General features: G+C 37.6%; 1 protein-coding gene across 2 annotated transcripts in view; it reads left to right on the top strand.

The window, feature by feature from the left end:
• DENND1B (DENN domain containing 1B) overlaps positions 1–20098 on the top strand; it is a 168733-nt gene that overhangs the window by 42138 nt on the left and 106497 nt on the right. For both annotated transcript variants that reach the window (XM_074151605.1, XM_074151606.1), the window contains exon 3: positions 9729–9772. In XM_074151605.1, coding sequence (XP_074007706.1) covers positions 9729–9772 — 44 coding nt within the window. The remainder of the gene's footprint in view (positions 1–9728; positions 9773–20098) is intronic.

Below are 20098 nucleotides of genomic sequence, written 5' to 3'. Positions count from 1 at the left end.
CAGGGCTGAATGCATGTGGGCCAGCCTGTAAGATTTTTTTGTCGTTGATTCTTGCTCACATGGAGGGCCCTTGGGACAGATGGCCCCTCGCTGTTGATGGTTCGATTACAGTGATCACCCACAGCTTCTGAAGAGTGTGAAAAAAAGAAATTGCTTTCTTTGTCAAGGTGTTTTCAATTCAATTCTCACCCATTAGCCCTGTTTGGTTAAGTTTTGAATTACTCCATCAGGTGACTGATGAGTTTATTTCCCCCCCCTCAATGGTATTAAAATGGATTTGGTATAAGATGGAAAGCAAAAGCAAAAAAGATTTGTGCTTATTGATCAGTGCTCCTTCATCTTTACTCTGGTTTAATGTATCATGAACAACAAAGATAAAAATGAACACTGAATCAGAATAGGCTAGAAAATACATATTTTAAAAATATTTTAAATGCTTAAAATCTGTGAACTGTTTACACATACAGCAAACTATATCTTTAGGCTATGGCTAATCAATGTGATTGTTAGAGCTTTGTGTAACTGAGAATATATATGATTGTTTTAATTTAATTTGTAGCAGATTGATATGTATATAAAATTATGAAATGTTGTCTGATATAGTCAAAGCTTTCATAGTCAGATGCGTTTTGGTTGTGGTGCTCTAGGTGCTCTGAAGAGTAGGAAATGGCCAGGCCAGATCCCGGTTGTTAGTGCTGCTCTACTTCTGTCCCTTCCTTCCACAGCCAGTAAGCAAAATGTGAAAGGCTTGAATTTCATATGGACAACATTTATTGTAACGGGAGAATGAAAGCATAGAGAAATTGAAACTATGTTTTTGTTATGTACAATTACATTCATTCTTTTTCACACATTATTGTTCATTTCATTAGACCACTGCATTGAAACGTCTTTTAACAAGAGATCCGGTGACAGCAGAATCGGAGTATTTTACTTTTTAAACCTTCCTTAAGCATTAGCAGTGACTTAAAGCATATATGGTGCTCACTTGCTGGTTCTTTTGATACCATAGTTCTTAGATCCTCATTTTCATGAGTTGTAATTCACTCACGATTACAAGTTAAAAGTAGGAAAATGAAAAATAACACCGTGGCTCCAAAAGGTGTGCGATTGTTGCCTCACTTTACAAGCTCATTCTGAAGAGTTAGCAGGTAAAAGAAACTCTTGCTTATCTTGTGAAGAGGCCAAATGGAGGCTGAACATATTCATTTTATCTGTGCACTATCTGTGCAATGAACTCTCACCCTGATTAAGGTTTTATCCTGAAGCATGGCTAATAGCGTTGCAGCCAAAAGGACCCTTTCTTTCTGTCCCTAGTTAGCTGAAATGGCTTACTGCTCTGTCCTTCAGTCGTAACAAATTCTGGGGCAAAAAGGGATTGACCTGCAGCTCTGAAGATGGCAAGTGGTGGCTGGAAGTTTTACCCATCTACTTGCTCATAAAAGGAGAAAAGTACTTATTGCCTAGGTTGAGTGCATTACAGGCAGGGAAATTGGAAAAATCAGAGGAACTGTCAGGTCCAAACCCTGTAGTGTCATCAGACAAAGCCCCATGTCTCTACAATGTGGTAGGCTGAGCCTTGCATGTGATTAGTTAGAGTTCAATATTTGCACACTGTTTTCACATTCTCAATTTTCTACGTACTTTGAGGAACCACTATCATATAAGTTAAAAGTGGTAAACTTTGCAATCAGTAGATCTATTGTGTGGCTTTACAGTGTGATGTGCACGTCAGATTCGCACAACACAGACTGTGAGCTGTGAATGCTTTGGTGGGTAGTACTGACTTGCATGTAAAAGGTGTGGAGTTGCCGTGACGTTGTAACACTGCAAGTAGTGACTGAGTTAAACCCACTGACTTCAAATGTGATTTGTGTTTGTGTGGAGAAAAGAAAAATGTGATGTGTGTGGTTTTTTGTTTAAAGATAGAGTGACTCTTACAGTTGTGGATTGTGTCTTTGTTCTCCCATGTATTAGAAACAAAATTCTGAATTTCCATAAACATGGTGTGAAACCATTTATTAAGTTACATGTCTGTGAAAAGATTCAATTAAATGCTGAGCCACTTGATAAGTCCATGGGTAGTTACTTGTGATTTGGGGTATTTTTAAAGTATGAGTCCTACAGAAATTATTTTAAACTATGATACTGTTTTCAGCTCATTTGAAAGCCTGCATAGCTTATGTTCAGCTACAGTTATAAGCAGTTTCCTTAGGAAAGGCTGCCTTGCGGGAGGAAGGTGTTTTCATCTTACCTGTGAGGAGTCAGTCTTTAATTATGTTTCTGAACCTGACTGAAAAGTGACTGGTATAAAAAATCACGTGTGTTTTGCAGATGTGCAACCATGAAGGCTTACAGGTGACAGCTACTGTGACTGTCACTGAGGCAGGCTGCTAAAATGTTGTTTTCCATTTTCCCTTTTCTAAAGGGCAGTATTGTGTGTTTGTTGACACTATTGTCATTTAGTTCACACTTCAGTTTGTATGAGAATTTAAAAGTCACACTTTCCAAATATCTTCTCCAATACTAGTGAGGGTGAGGAACCTTCACTGCCAAAATAATTTTTCAGAGTGGGGTATAAGCTTTGCAATCAGTTGAAGTCGAGGCAGAGGCCACTCACTGGTGTGGGGCAGGGAAAGGGGACAAGAGATATGGGGCTCTTGTGTCATGGCCACACTGTGGCTTATTTTGAAAGGTGGGTCCAGGTTCAGCATCTGCTGTGCTGCTGAGGTTACTGCATAAACGCCTAGAGACCCAGAAAAATCTCAGTGTATTAATATAGAGCAGGAAAAGCTGGCAAATGCAATTCCTGAAACTCATGACATTATTTGTAACTGATGTGGTTGTAAAATGTCAGTATTTCACTCTTAACATTGTCAGTGGTCAAGCACTCAGTATTACTGGTCTTTGGCTGGAAGTAGTCAGCTTTCCAGGGGAATGTACCTGTTTTGGTGAAGCATTTTTTTGCCTTGTGTTCGTTTACTATTTGCTGAAGTATCAACTTTTTGAAACTGTGGTGGCAATTTAGGAAGGCATGTTAGTGGGTAGTGTGTGAGTAAAGAAGTCAAAGGTGCTGAAATATTAAGATTTGATAAAGTTTTGTAAATATGTTTTCTTTTGCTTTTATGAAAAGACTAAGAATGTGGTTGCATTCTGCAATGAGCTTTCTGTGGAATAGTTAGAGTAAGAACAGACTTAATGGCCCCGTAGAAGTTGCAGTATTCCTTTGATGAGGAAAAAAATAGATGGACTACATGATTTGCATAAAAGTATACTTTCAAGTATTTTCTACAGTGGCACCCTCATTTGCATATTGTCTTTAATCTGACAGGTTTTAAGTGCCAGAGAAGTTAGTGAGTGTTCCTTAGTTTCACTTTTTTTATGAAGTTGCTTCAATTTTTTTTTTGTCCTTGTTCTTTCTTTTGATTACTGATGCTTGGAAAATACTGTAACTCCTTTCTTCCCCCCGCTTTTCCACGGCATCTTGCTCTTCCTCCAGCTGCTGGCGGGTGCTCCACTTTGATCCCCCAAACCTGGGAGCTGAAGACCACTGTCTCACTCAGATCTTCCTGACAGCAATGCCTTCCGTTCCTGCTGCACCTCTGGCACTTCATGTATGAAACTGTTAACAAGCGGATTTTAGTATGATGTACAGAAGTCTTTTTTTGCAAGAAGTAATCTTTTTATGTGAATGCTGTTTTTTTCATCAGATGATTTCATCTGTGAAAACGCTTGGGTTGCACATTATGGTTCATCTCTCATTTTGTTTCTGAATCACTGTTCTAGTAATAAAATGCTCTACTGATACAAAAGCTTCATTATAATTACTGTTGTGGGTTTCTGTCAAATTATTTTAAGTATGTAGCAGATTTTTGCCATTGAACAGTAGCAGTATTATAAACTTGGTTTAGAGAACTTATTTTTTTATTGCTGAAAACTACTTATTCTAGCAAAACCAATTCTGTTTATTGCTTAAATGTGTGTTTATAAAGCTGTTTCCTGAGATAATGATACATAATTTGTTTTATCAATTGCATTCTGGTGTTCACATAAGAAAAATGGTCTGCAACTTCTTTTTTTATTCCAGGCAAGAAAGAAGAAGTGTCTGCAAAAAGCTTTGCTTTGCTGCTTTCCTTTTCCTCACTGTGTTTCTTCCCCACCCCCGTAACTCCTGGCCCCAGTCTCTTCTTTCCCCTCTGCACTGACAGCTTTTTTCCAATGAATATCTTTACAGCATCAGAGAAAATATAGCTGGAGGGATACTGAGCAGTCATCTAGTCCATTCCTCTGTCCCAAGACATGACCAACTCTGCTTGGCAGTCTTTTTGTCTATCCTGCTCCGTAAAACCCACAGGGATGAAGATTCCTTCTCTCCAGGCAGAATATTGGACTACTTAATTAATCCGTTTCATTTTACCTTAGCTGTGATTTTCTGCCTGAAATTATTCGCTGCTGCTATCAGGAGAATTACCTGAGATGATGTTTCTCAGCATGTGTTTGTAATTTCTGTTCCTTTACCAAATTGAATGTATGCTAATTAGCTTATCCTGTTGTATTTTTGGGTGATGTTTTTAATCTGCAAGCTTAATGATTGAGAAAAATATTTTTAGAGTATATTTAACTACTGCATTTTTGGGAAAGTTACCACTCGGGAAGCTTTCTCTATTTTTTTACAGTTCTGGATGCACTACTTCTGTAATCTACTCTGTCATGAGAAATACTGCTTGTATATTTTCTTAGATTTATTACATAAGTTAAAACGTGTTAGAAGTGGTTTTCTTAAAAATACAGCTGACATGCTTTATGAAGTTACCTCTATGGGAATAGATTTTTGGAGAGGAATTACCTTGAGGATACGCATTTTTTTCTTCTCTTCGTATGTGTCATACTTACCTACATATTTTTCTTGTGGAGCAGTTCTAGATTGCAACATTTTGAATACTTTTGTTTTTGCGTTGCCCCCAACTCGCTTTTCTTTTTGTATCAAGTATACCGTACTCCAAGTTTTGGTCCCTCAACAAACCTTTCCGTGCTTGTCTCTCTTCTGACTTGTACCAAAGAGTTGCATCTGCTTTTGATTGTGGTCCTGAGGGGTATAACCAGTTCTTTCTGAATCTTATATTATAATAAGGTTTTTTTTAAGATATGTATAGACAGACTTGCATGATCACAAATGATGCAAAAGTAGTCAAAAAAATCAAATGTCACAAGTTGTGTCTAGCAATGTGCGCATGAGCTGCAGCCTCGCAGTGGTGTGAAATTCACACCTGGGAGATGTACTTTCCAGTGCTGTAGGATATTTAGCAAAGGAATTTTCAAGCGTTATGGAGCTGTGCTAAGATGTACTTTTGTAAGAAATGCCTGTCCTGCATGCAGTAGACGTGGGGAGAAGTGGTGCTTGTATGTGCATGTGTCTGTTTACACATGCAGTGCACAAACTATTTTATACGTGCACTTAACAATTTCCTCTTACTACTACATTTACTTAGAATTGGCTCAAAGCGTTTGTCCCAAAAAGTCTGTTAGAAAAAGAAATCGAGGAGAAACTCAGTAGTTCCTCAGCCGGCTATAGCAACAGCTATTTCTGAGTGATTCTCATCCTCTCACCCATAAAATCAGCATAAAATTGACCTAACATTGCCAGATCAGATGGGGTATCTGGAAAGTAATCCTTGGGGAAAAGAAAATTCAGTCTTTGTAAATCTGAAGATAAAGTGCATAAAGTTGCAGAATCGGATTATACTTTCTCTTTTTATTTCTAAATCAGTACCCTTTTGTTTCTTCCTTTGCAGCACTTACATCTTTGTGGCAACTTCTCGCGTCAGATGCTGCCTGAGCCTAGCTCCAAAAGCAGAAACAAACATAATCTTTTGGAAGAAGCCCAGTCCCTGACTCAGATAATTACCATAAAATCCCAAGGCTTTTGATAGGTGTTAGGGTTTGGTTTCAGAGAGTGAAGGCATAGAAAGAGTAATAGTAACCTTCCTTTCTGAAGCGCAAGTCACATCAGATTTTCTTACTTAATAAATGTATGGCAAGTACCTACTAAAATAACCAGTTAAAAGCCAGTAATAACAACTGCAAAGCGCAGCTCAAAGCAGTTGGATGAGTCTTGGAGGCGTATAATTTTTGCTGAATGTAGCACTGAATGTTTTTCTTGAATTGAGTTAGGAATATTTTTTAAAATGTTGACTCTTTTTTGTTTTGACGAAGGAGTATTAAGAGCATTATTCTGCCTGTTTAGATCACATGAATTTAGTTATCCTCTCGTGATATGAAAATAAATGTTGTTATACCTGTAGTTCACTGAACTGGAATTTACTTTAGAGTTGGTTTTGTTATTTCAAATGAGACCAAAGAAGTACGAGAGCTCCCTAATAATATGAAGTGAAGATAACAAACTGAGCAGGACACTAAATTATAGTTGCAGGTTTTATATCTGTTAGCATATCAGGGCACTAGATGAAGTTATTGGAGCTGTTGATCTTGTTAAAGGGTACGCCTGTGAAATTGGCACATCACTGACATGTGAAGATATTACCCGTTTTGCAACACCAAACCCCAAGTTACCTAGAGCCAAGTTTTGCTTAATTCTGAGATTATACTTTGCTTCTGATTGTGACCTTTTAAAATTATGCTTGGAGGTTTTGCTATTGCAATCTGCTTTCTTTTTTGAACCCTGGTGATTGTATTTCCACTAAGAAAGAAATTACATTTCTTTCCCATTTGGAAGTTTATAGATTAAACATTATACAAAGTATTAAAAAACCCTGTGTTTTGTTACTGTGTTGCTAAAGATTCAATATACTGAATGTTTCTCATGTAACTGTACTTCACATCTGCCAAAATACTCTGCCTGGTTTCATTGCAACGAAGAGGGGAGCCTGGCAAGTCCGCTCCTCCCTGGCCATGCTCCCTCAGCCTGCCTCACTGCACAATGGTCCTGCACCTATTTGCAGACAATAACTCAAGAGTTTTGCAATAGAAGCAACTATAAATGGTACAACAAGACGTGGGAAGTTCTGAGCAAGAATTAGGTGATAAGAAACCGGAACTAGAGGCAGCTGCTAACCAGCTTGTCTTTCATGAGGTCTAGCAAATGCTTAAGGTCGGGTTGCTGCTGGGTGAAGCAATCCTGCTTTCTTGTCACCACAACTCCCCATTCCCTGTTTTTTCTTCCTTTTTTTCTGGCACAAACCCAAGGGTTTTGAGGAACTGATCTAGTTGATGCTGACCTGAAAAATTCCAGACAGCTGGTTTGATCTTGGTCAGTTCCCTCATCTAGTTAAGTGTGTAGCCATGGAAGAGTCTGCACCAGCAGGAGAGAGATGGTGGTACAGGATCACCAACAAGTAGCTCTTAGTGAGTGCAGTGGAATTGCTCGTTTGCAGAGAAATGTATGCTTGAAATGTTCGTGGACATATGGCCTTAGATTTGCAAACTCTTTTAAAGTATTTTTTTGATTCTGCACAATTTTCAGTGGTTTTTAGCAAGTAATTTATGAATTGCTTAACACTGAGTTTTTGATAGCTGCTACCATGCTTGCTGCTCCTTGAATTTATCAGAGATCACTGTTGAAATATAATTACTTTCTAATTCATGATTCTAAATTGGAATAAAAATAAGAGATCCCTTACAGTATGAGCAGTGACATACTTAGACTCCTCTTGTATCTGGTCATTACACAGATGTGTTTGTGATTTAAATACATGCAAAACAGATGGGGGAAAAAGGTTTAAGTAACTGTATGTATTTGCTCTCATATTTTTATAAACATAGTATCTTATCTCGTTTCATGTCTGCCTCCAAAAGTTCTTGCTCCCCATAGTAGATGGAGGAAAATTTAAGAAAATATACGTATTTTTCACAATAATTAATAGCTGCAGAACCCTCCCTAGATGTTCTTAGGAGCAAAGATGTGCTTGTCCAATGAGAAAAGTCAAATAGCCACATTTTTGTCTCAAGTCTTGGTTAGATTTGAAGTAGATGAAAATTGCATCTAAATTAGGTTGAGTTGATTGACCAGTTGACTTTTGCAACACGTTTGATATGTATGTTCCACTGTTGGTTTAACATCTGGCGCAGAGTGAAGGAGGAATATGGGCTTCTGTCTCCAGCTCCTTGTGAGTGGGCCAGCGGCAAGCGCGGGTGCCACAGCTGCATGTTGAATAGTAGTAGGATTTGAAATCAGCAGGTGGGAATGAAAATACCATCAATGGCATTTCCCTTCCATTAAAGCTTCAATTTGCAGGAGCAAACACATGTGGGAGGATGAAGAAGAGTAGAAACCTCCATACTTTGCCAAAAGTGGAGGGCCCTCTGGTTCTGATGTAAAACGTAGCAATAAGACGGAAGTTTCTGATTTCTCAGACAGTGCTAGTGTTAGAGACTGAAGTGGAAATCCAAATACATTTCCCAGATCTTGGCTCCTCAGAAGACAGGAATCCTAGCAGCTCCTGAGGTAGCCAAGAGGTTGCAATTCTCATCAGGCAGCTTCCCCCAGTGCTTACGGCCGGGTTTCTCCATTCATTTTCACTGAATTTTTTTTAGAGTTGGAAGGGACCGTATAGATCATCTAGTCCAACTCCCCTGCTGAAGCAGGATTGCTTAGAGAATGCTACTCAGGACTGCATCCAGGCGGGTCTTGAAAATCTCCAAAGAAGGGGACTCCACAACCTCCCTGGGCAGCCTGTTCCAGGGCTCTGTCACCCTCACCGTGAAGAAAGTCTTTAGTGCCTTCTGGCACCCTGAGCTGTCATCGGCCGCATGGTCAGCAGTGAGAGGATCTGCCTCATGTTGGCCAGGACATGAGCAGAACTTGGAGAGCTCTCCCTCTAGTCCAGGCTTTGGCACAGCCTGGGCATCCCTTGCAGGAGGGCGGGTAATTTCACTTTTAGCTCATGCTGCTGCTAACCTGTTGTATAGAAGTGCTGTGAAGCATCATGGGTGTTTGTGATACAGTTTAACAGCAGCACCTTGGGAAGGTTTTGTATCACAGGAGATTAAAAGCTTTGGGAGGATGGAGAACATAATTTGGTTTTTGTTGAAAGGTTCTGATTCAGGTTGTTGTGTTAGATGCCTTCAAAATAACGTTAATTGTAGACTAATATATAGCCTAAATAATACTGATTATTTTGATAAGCAACAATTTATAATAGGTTGATGAAAACTTTAAGATATTATTGAAATGTTGATTTTAAATGGCTCTGAACAGAAAATATTCAAATATGCTAACTCTTCTAAACTCTTCCTTGAGAGTGCTGGTTACATTGGTACTATCTTTAAATCACAAATGGCACTTTTCTATACCATGTGGAGATCTTTGGTTTCCCCTTCTTATCATTTTACATCTTTTTTTTTTTTTTTTTTTTTTCTCCCTTGGATGGAGAGATGCTTTATATCACTTTATTTTTTAATTAAATTAAAATGTGAAAATTGAATACATGCTTAAAAAATGAAGTACTCAAAGGTTAAAAAGAAAGACTTGAATATGAAAATAGTTTGGTATGTTATAACCTGCTACTGTATGTAAAACAATAAACATATAGTTTCATAAATATGAAATAAGTCTTTTTAATAATCCAGTACCTTCCTTAGTTTTTAGATACATTTTTGCACTTGCCTCAAAGCTTGACGCTAAGCTGACCCTCTCTTTAATATTAATGTACTCTGACTGTAATACTCTGTTCCTTTGCCTCTGATTAATGCTGTCTGTCAATTATTTACAGATCCAGTGGTACTGTGGAAGTTCCCGGAGGACTTTGGAGACCAGGTTGGAAACATGAGATTGAACTTTTTTTTATGTTAGAATAATAATAAAAAAGCTCTCCTATTCAGCTGTGGAGAGGCAGATGCTAATGATAGCAGGGAGGAAGTCTTCACCCAACTGGTGGCTTGGTGATTAGAATGCGTTTGTGACAGGAATATGCAATAGCAGTTGTAGAGCACTGTATATCATACTAATTCTCTGTATCACCTTATTTTGATACGGAGTATTTTATAAGCTGTTTCCGTTGGAAGTGTTGGGTTTTTATCTGTTGTAGGATTGGAAATATGGAAAATTTATCAATGAAACTTTTCCAAATGTTGATGTTATTGTGTTAACAAAAAACACCAGAACAAAAAAGTTGAAGAGCTGTATGTGTATGTCCTTTTAATGTCAGAATCTGTGCATCCTGTTCCTTTAATCCTTTACAATGCAATATTTTATATATTTATTTAATAACATTTTAGAGATACTCTAGTTATTTGCTTGGAGAATAAATAATTCTCAGACCTTTGTGAGAGAAAATGATCTAAACTTACTTATTTTGAAAACATGCAAATCCTAGTTTCTACCCATAATTAATCCTCAAAGGAAAGTTTATACATACAGGACTGATCGATTATTTCACTGTTTGTATTGGTAGCAATTGATTTTCCCTGGACTAATTTATTAAATTTATTAATATTAAATTTTAATGAAACTATTAAATTTTATTATTTCAGCAACTCTCAGATGAGTTTCTCCCATGGTAATATTTTCTTTTTAGACCAATAGTGAGTCAAACATGTTCTTCACTGGTAATACCACCACAATGGATGATCTGGAAATATTTTTGTACAGTAGATCTTGATAAATTGTTGATTTTTTTTTTTTTTTTTAAATCAATAATACAAGATTCTATAAAGACAGCTGTAAGGTGATTCATGATGAAAGGAATAAATATACAAACATAGAAGGCAGGATGTCTGGTTAGGGAATAGCATCAGTCAGAAACGTGCAGTTTATAAGATAGTGATAAATGGTACATGAGCAAAGTGTGCTGTTATATATTCTTAGCTAGACATCCAGCAAGTTTTGATAATTTTCCTGGCTGCAGAATGATCATCTTCATTGTCATTTAAATTCTTTTTTTTTTTGTTTCTAGTTTGTTTTGTTCTTTTTCTTTTCCCTATGAAAGACTTGATCTGAAAAAGGGGAAAAAAAAAAAAAAAGAGAAATTATGTATGAAGAAAAATGGGAGCTTATTCAATAAGTCGAAGGTTATTCAAAGAACAGCTGGTGTAGAAAAATGATTAGAAGATGAACCCCACTGAAGACTGGAGGGGGATCATACAAAGATGCAATAGACATACCTAATCTATAAAAAACCACAGTCCTCAGGCACCTCCCTGCCTTTGGGCTCTTAAAAAAACCCTATGCCTGCATGTTGTCTCAGCAGTGTAGGGAATCTAGTGTTTCAGGTAAATTACTTGTGTTCCTGGAAAACAGTATGTTTTAATCCTCATTCTTGCAAGGGAAATTTTCCTATTAGAACCGCTGGATTTGCACAGAATATATAGCAGCTTCTATAGCAACCCTCTGAGCCAAGTAGTCAAGTGAAGTCAGCAGAAGCTGCCTGTGCGCATGTGTGTGTATGCATGTTGAACTCGGTAGGTTTGGATTGGAGACCTGAATATCTACCAGATTTAATGTTTTTTAAAAATGAGGTCTCACTAAAACTACCAAGGCTAATTTCAGTGAAAGTTTGTGGGGAGGATGTGTAAAGAGGAAAAAAAAAAAAAAAGAAAAGGAAAAAAAGAAAAAGAATATTCTCCATCCCATTTTTCAGTCATTTCTATTTTAAATGTAAAATGTGTGAGTTAGTTTTTGGATGTATCCCAAAGAATCATCTTTCCTAAAATCTAAGGGCTGTCTGTTTGCACAGTGATGTGATAACAGTGGGCAAAATATTTTCCTCTCTTCCTGAATTTTTCTACAGTTTATCATGTCACCTTTTTGTTGCTTTCATAATGCAAAGAAAACTTGTCTAAGCCATTTTGATATATTCCTCCTCTTTCTCATGTTCGTCCTCTCAGTATGCCTGAACTTTCCAGTGCTTACTCATCTCTAAACCTCTCTCTTATTCTTGGGGCCTGCCATTTTCTTTTGTGCTGGCAGTGTTCTCCTTTTAGTTTCTATTTTTCTTAAGCGTTGACTTTCCAAAACCTTGTTTTGCAAAACATCCCTTCTGTTTTGGATGTGATGCAGAAACTACAGATGATCAGGAAAAAGAAAAGATTGGTGATTTGTCATAATCACTTGCTCACACGCACTCCATTAAGTAAAGGAAATATTAAGGCATAGTTTTGGTACCACAAAAGAATTTGCAGGATTCACTGTTGATTTCCTTACCTGCCAAGACTGCAGGGAAACCACTTATTTTCTGTTTGGTAATTCTTCAGATGCCAGAGTAAGAAGGAAATGTGAAAAACACAGAATGGGAAAAGAAAAAAAAAAAAAGTAGGGCAGGTAATGAAAAATACTTCTCTTTGCCAGAAATAATTCAGAAAGTTTGTGTGTTGTTGTATAGGGTTTCTTTTTGGTGCTTTTTTTAATTTATTTTTATTTTTTTATGGTGAGAGTCACTTTTTAGTGACTCTCATAACTATCAATTAAACAATGAACTCATGCCAGGTAGAATTCTAAGTACAAAGAACCACACTGCCATTTCAAAGAAAATCTTTATTAAAAGGCACCCCAAAAGCTGAAAGAACTAATCTGTTTGAGACATCAGAGGGTTAAAATCTACTGTTGTAGTGGCATTAATGCTATAAACATGAGTCTGACATTGTTAAAAGTTCAGAGTAATGTAAGCACTGTAGAAAAATTATGAAATTCCTGATTTGACCATATATAGCTCTTCCAAGGTTGTGCTCACAAGCTCACACTTGGATGAGGAAGGGGTTGTAGCCATTTAATGGAATATTTTTTTATTATTTTAAAAATATTTTGAATATATTTTCAAATATATGCCTACAGGCTCTGTCCTGTAGTATGTTCAAAACTCCCCTTGTGCTCAATGGAATTTTTATGATAAGACGTGTATGTTTTTAATCTTGAACTTCCTGTTTTGTTTATTCAGACTGGTTAGACTAGAGTTTAATTTCAGCCCTGCAAGCTCATTTTCAAACAGAAGCCTATACAGAGAAAATAATAATGCTATGATATCTGGGAAGAAGAATCCAGTAGTTTTTAGCTCTTCTGCAGAGATACGCATTTTCTTTTTCAAAGTAATATCACCCAGCAGAACTGAGATCTGCTGATGCTGGCTGTCTCCTCATGGCAGTGGAGTCAGTGGCAAAGCTCTATTGGTGTCAGATGTGTCCGGAAGCCTCCAGGATGCCTCTGTTCGTTGCTGTTCTGGAAATAAAACCACTCAAGCTCCCGGTAACTTCATTGGGTTGAAACATTCCTGGGCAAAGGAGTGGTGTTGGCACAAGGAAGGATGAGAGAGCAGTGCCGGTAGCACCAGCAGGTGTTAGTGGCTCTGCCAGAGGCAGTGCTGCTTTTTGTGTTGTCTTAACCTTTGAAGCATGTGAAGTCTAACACTTCTTACAAAGTTAGTAATTACAGCTATTTTGGATATTATTTTTAGCTGTGTAAGAATTCAGTTGCTTTTTAATCTGACTGCTTATTGGCTCAAAGTGATTTTCATCTGCAGTAGGTCCCCAAGTATGTTGTGTTTAGAAAAACTGATCCGTTGAATAGTTCTCATTCTTCTCCCTTCTAATCACCTAATTTCTTTCTTTAGTCTGCCACTTCTCTGCTGGTGAAAAACATCCCACCCAAAAGATGGTACAAGTAGCTAATATGGCAGGAGACGGTCGTACCAGAATCCACTTTAGTAATATGAAATATGACAAGGGGTTGTTGACTGAAGGTGTGGGTTAAGAAAGAATTGAGGCTCTGTATTAGATTGTTGGTTGTGTTGCAGGTTTTATCCTGTCTTCTCTCGCTCTCTGCTTTGTAAGGAAGCAGACTAAATCTGCTTTTTTATGTCAGGCTTTTCCCAAACCCTGCAGATACGTAACTAGTAAAGGATATGGCATCCCATGTGAGCAATCTCTACTGTTTTCTATGAAGTTACTGTAGCACTCTTTGTGTTATTGTCTCATGTTTTGTATCATAACGTCTGGTTTTTATTTTTAATGTATCACATTATGCAAAAGTCACCACTGAATTGTGAACCATAAGCCTTACTCCTTATCCTGTAGTGACCCAACTACTAAAGCCTGATATTGTATGTGTAAATCTATCATTCATGTGAAAATATTTGTATATATAAAAATATATAGATACACATGCATGTTTGTAAACAGCAGTTGTTTAAGGGATAAATCTCATGAAGAACTAATACATTAGCCTTCCCTCAGCAAAGCACTTATCACACACTTTACTTTCAATGTATGTATTAACTATTGAAACTTAAGCCTGGCTTAAATGAATGTCTCATTGGAGTCAAAGTGCTCAGTTTCTTGCAGGATGGGATATTTAGTTGCGTGGATCACAGCAGCAATTATATAAATGAGGTCAATATGAAAGACCTCAATCATTATTTTTTTTAAAAGGTTTAAATAATAACACAAGTTTTATTAAAAAAAAAAAAAAAGGGCAGCTCAAGAAGCAAGCTAAAGTTTGTTGTCTGGGTCAAAATAATGTGTGGAAGCCAATTGCGACCATTTTGTGTTCCTCTGTCTTCTCCTAGGAGAGCAGCAGGAACCCAGGAGGTATGAGACTCTTTACAAGGCTGCAGGCGGGCTGTTAGGGGATACATCTCACCAGCTTTCTGCATTTCATGGCTTTGCTCTTCTATTCTGATGAGGCTTTAAATACATGTTTCAAATGTTTATGCGAACTAGATAGGTGCTTGCTTTGGTGCTTTTGTTTTTATCAGTAAATCTGAAAAAGAGTGTGGGGATTTTGTTGCTTGTGTATTAATAAGCTTGATTAGCATTTGGGTACAGGTACTAATTTTCAAAAGTATTTTTGCCTAAATGTTACACATTATTGTTTAGTTTAAGGGTATTTTGGAGCTTGAATCCCTGTGTAACTTCGCAGAAAACAATTAACCCAGCTAGATGATGGCAACTTTGTGTGTTGCAAGTAAGCTTTATCAGGTTAAGATAGTTTCCTGACACTTTGTGCTTGAAATAGATATTATTTTTGTTGAAGAACACTGTATGTGTAAGGCAGCAATGCTTTCTGTCTATGCAAATCACAGCTGAAACGCGTTCAGCAGACAAGCACTGAGGTGTATTTATAGTTGCTGACTGCACTGGGTGAACAAAAAAGATCTGTCTGGTCCTGATAAATATTCTGTGAAATAACTGCCCACCTAGACGTGCTGGAACACCCAGGATTGCTGAGACTCTTACATTAATCGAGATGTAAATATTCCAAGATGCATTCTCTTTTTTACATTTTTTTTTTTTAAATGTAATTCATCCCAGCAGGGACAGAATAATTATGAGACCTTTATTTTTAAAAATCATAAAAGCCCAATACTAAAAACTTGGAAATTTTGAAGACAGGTGGCAACATCAAGTATGCTTGTTTTCAGGGTTATGGCAGTTTTGTTTTATAGAGCTTTTAAGTTAAAAATGTTGAACTTGATCAGCATATGGTACTGGCTAGCCTCATCTCTACCAGCTCTTTTGTTATCTTGTTATTGTTATAGGTCTTAATGACAGTTGTAAGCCATAGTTCTGGATGCAGGGGTTAGTTCACCCTGGGGAGGAGAGGAGAAACAGCAGTGTGGATTATGGAAATATGAATTGATCTAAAAAGCAGCTCTCTTGTAACAGAATGGGACTCAAAGAAAGACTGGGGAGAAGCTGGTGAAAAGACGATGGAATATGATGTGAAAATGATCATTTGAATGCTTTCCTTTTCATTCCCAGCTGCTGTGTTCTGGTGAAAAGGCACGCATTTGTATATCTTAAGGCTGGGTGAAAAAGGGCCAGATGAATGGAATTACTTGTTAGATATGTTTTCATTTTGAGTCAAATAAATTATGTGCATTTTAATAGACTGTATGCATATGTTAGCCATTTTTTTTTATCATACAGCTGTGATATTGGGGGACTACATTTTGTAGAAATGTTCTTTTCTCTGTTTGCTCAAATAAGTACAGTATTAATATTTGACTGTCCTTCAGCTATTCTGTATCAGCCTATTGAAAATAACTGTTAGTGATTTGGCGTATTCCTTCAGCCTTCAGTGATGTGCCAAACCAAAGAAGAAAAAATTAACTGATGGCTGAAACAGTGATGACAATCATTTGGAACATCTTCCAGAAAGACTGCCAAATTGTCATGTGGGATGTCGTTGTTGATTGACCTCAACTGCCCTCAGAATATTCCAGTCCAATGTCACCTAATTCCTCATTCCATGCTACTTTATACTTTCTCATCTCCTTGCTTAGTACCCTCATCCACTTTAGCTTTTGATATGTTGCCTCTGTTTTACTTTCAGCATTGCTCTTGTGTCTTGAGCTTACTGCTGCTCTTTGAGGAATAGCCTAACTAGCTCAGCCTCTCTTGATGTTTGGTACTGGATGTAATATTCCTGCAACCTTTGTTTCATTCTTGGCTCTTGCGCTGCTGTTCTTGATGATGATTTTCTGCAGAACTGGGAGAGCATTTGAGGCTCATTGGTTCACTGTTACTGCTACAGGTATTTGAAGTGTCACTTCAAATAATTTGTTCATATTTTGTTAAGTGAAATAACTTTATTTTACGTATTACTTATGTTAGGAAATGGTCTGGGATTAAGTGTCATAATCCAAGTATGATGAAATCAAGGAACAACAGTGCTCTGGTGCCAAAGAATGAGACTTGATGGGACTGAGCTCAGGAACTGGAGCAGTGGAGGACTTTGCCAGCAGCCAGAGCAAGGCAAGGGTGGTTAGTGGGCTGCAGCTGGAGTGGTCCAGACTGCACGGTTTGGGATCTTGCACAGTGATCTTGGAAAAGTGTAGCAGCTCCAGGCAGGTGATCACAAAGGGAAATACATTAATCCATCAGAATATAATTATTTCTGGTACTCATTACTTCTGTATAAGTTTTCAAGGCATTGTGAACTATTTGGCTGTTAGACTCTATTTGCTTCTTCCCTAAGCAGAGGTTAGGGAGTTTCTGGGTTTTGTGTGAGTCAATTTCTGTCTGGAATCATTAATAAAAGCAGAATCAGTAACAAAAGATCCACATCTGAGAAATAACCTGTCTGTGAGATTACAGTGGACACTTATCTCTGTCCTTTGTCTTTCGCTAGGTACTAATGGCCACTATTAGAGAAAACATAGTGGGCCAGTGCAGACTCAGTGCATCAGTTCTTGATTTTTAGACTAAAGTCAGGAAGAGGGAAGACTTCTTTCGATGTATAGAGAAATCCTGCTGCAGGAACAGGTTGTTTTATTAATTTTCAGTAAGTGTGGTGAATACTTGGGTTAGATTTGTGAGTGCCTTCCCTGAGCAGGTTAGATTTGTGAGTGCCTTCCCTGAGCAGGAGTAGTTTCATTCTTCTGGATCAAAGTGAAGCAGCTGAAAATCTCCCTGGCTGTAGCTGCTTGTGCTGCCTGGCGTGAGGGTGGAAGTTCCCCCCCCCTCCTCTTCGCTGTTCAAAGTTGGCTTATGCTATATTGGAGGTCTAAGTTAAGCTGATTGACTTTGTGCTGAAGTGGCTGACGGATGCTCATGTGCAGAAACAGCAGCTTGAAATCTTTGCAGAGTAATCTCTAGCAACGATGCTGTAGCAGGGAGCCAGAAGGTCTGGTCAGGCTCAGCCATAGGCAAAGTGAACGTACATTGTGTATCTCCTTGGGAAAAAATACATCTAATTGCATGTCCGTTGAGTTTTATTTTTTGTGGTATTCATCTGTCTGCATCTGGTAAAACAAAAGATATGTTAGCACTTTAAAATTATGCTTGTTTGCTTCTTCCCTGTCCCTCTTTGGTCTTGAAGTTGTTTCATCTCCCTTCCATTTTTCAACACTTTTGATAATACCTGAATTTTGTGCTGAAAAACTATTACTACGAGTGATTCTTGTTGAGCTGAGTTGTGGTAAGGGTTAGAATTTGACCTATGCTGCCTGTAAATCAAGGAATAACTGTTTCCTTTATTAAAATAGCAAAAATAATTGTAATTATGAAACAATAATCCTAGCAGGCTCTTTAGAAGCTGATTTCCTTTCTCAGTTCCTTTTCTTTTGGCTATAGATTCTTCTAGCTCAAGAAACTCAGCCCACACACGTAATCAGTTTCACTACCCTTTACAGTGTAATGTGGTTCCCCAACTTCCCCTACAATTGATAGAGCCATGCGAGCGGGAACGCTCCCCCACAGGACTGCACATTTAGAGCTAGACGAGCCCAGTCAAGGGTTTAGCTTTTGGACTGTCTCACCTTATTTATCTGCACAAGTTGCTCTCTACTATAGATATTTTCTCTTGGCACAGCACCCAAGTTGTTCATTAACTTATATGATATTTCATTTATTAACTACTTTTAAGTTTCTGACTTGCCAGCAAAATCAGGATTTCATCATGGCATATATGCAGTATGGTTGTTTTATGTAAAAATCAGCGGAAAGTTCTGATTCTGGAATTATAAGACACAGTTTCACTCCCCATCCTGAGCAGGCCAAGTCTTGCATATAAGCACTCTGCGGATCTGGTGCTGACATTTCTGTGTACATCAGTACTGGGCATTTACTGGGCAGACCAATTGTTCAGTAGAATCTTTCTAGACAAGGAAGGACATCCTACTATTTACAGACACTGTCTGTTTCAGGACTTGTCTTTTAGGTAACTAATGCAGTACTTGTTATTTATACTTAGGATTTAGTTCAGAAAAAGGAGCAATTTCATGTGGCGCCCTCAGGCTGCTGTTCCCAATTTGACTATTGTAGTCATAATGTTTGTTGCTTGCTTCTGCTTCTGAAATATGACTGGGTGCAAGTGTAATGGTTAGAAAACTGAGGGAGTCAGAAAATGTAACATGGTATTTCAAACAAGGTGGAGTTTCTCGTTTGTTTGTTTTTTACCCGTCAGCCTGCAAAAACATGTTTTATGGAAAAATCCAGACTTTTACCGGTGATGGTAAGAGGAGACTTGAAAGAACTTCAGTAGTTGTCAAAAAAGTTTGCTGGTTGTACATACAAAAGTATGGCAACCTCTGATCACGTGTATTGAAAAGACAGCATGCTGCCATGTACACATAGAAACCATTATCTAATTTATAAAGTAAATCCATTTAGCTCCTTCTGTGTGAAAAATTATCTTCTCCTTTTCTTCCTTTGACCCTTCATCTAGTTGCGGTTGCTTTTTTTTTTTTTTTGGTTTCTTTTATAATTAGTGAAATGTATATATTGTGAATATTAGTGAAATGTGTATATTTATTATATACATAATACATACATACATATGTATATTACACTAATGTGTATATTAGTGAAATGTATATATAACTTTTTCAGTATACTTTATTTTTATGGAAATGCAGCTATTTATTATATGTACTATACTTTTAAGGTTAATTTTCCTTTAAAAATTTTCTTTCCCTGATGATCAAGAAGAAAATCTTGCAAATAGAAGCTTTTTGACCTGTCAACTACGCTCTACTGGTGATATTCCTTGATGCTTTTTGCAGACATTTCTGAGACTGCAAACTTCACTTTAAAGCAATATATTGAATAAGTAGAGTTGGGTATGGTGCAAATAGGCTCATTTCTGTCCTGAGCTATCAGGATATTCCAAGGTGGAATGAAAAACTAACAGGTAAAACAAATAAATACAATCCAATTTTAATATGCACTTTATTGTGTTGTGGTTATTTTTTCACTACTGGAGAAAACAGCATCTGAACAGGACGTACAGCAGATTCTCAGTGTTGCTGCCAGAGACATCTTAACTGGTGTTGTAAAGCAGTGGGAAATCTTAAAGCATCTTGAGCGAAACAAATATTGCTGCCCTTTTAGCTATGCAGGATGACACATGGATTTTGAGCTGGCCTCCAAAGAATTACATATTTGGATTTTGAAAGTGATGTTTATCTTATCTCTAGTTTAAGACAATTTCTCTGTTGAGTTTCCAGATAATGTTACGAGATGCTGTTACTGAAATTGTATATTAATAAAAACTCACTGTTTCCCTACTGCATGACTATAGAAAATAGTGTGTCACACTCTGGTGTCTTTTTTTTGTACAAAACGTAAGGAACTTAAGGATAATAAATACTACCTTAAAAGTTAAATATTGCCCACTTAGTAATCCCAAGAGTGGAGACAGAAGAGCATA

The sequence above is a fragment of the Numenius arquata genome, chromosome 8 (assembly GCF_964106895.1).
Source record: "Numenius arquata chromosome 8, bNumArq3.hap1.1, whole genome shotgun sequence".
Lineage (NCBI taxonomy): Eukaryota > Metazoa > Chordata > Aves > Charadriiformes > Scolopacidae > Numenius > Numenius arquata.
Note: the sequence above shows the minus strand (reverse complement) of the source record. Positions and strands in the feature narration are given on the sequence as shown.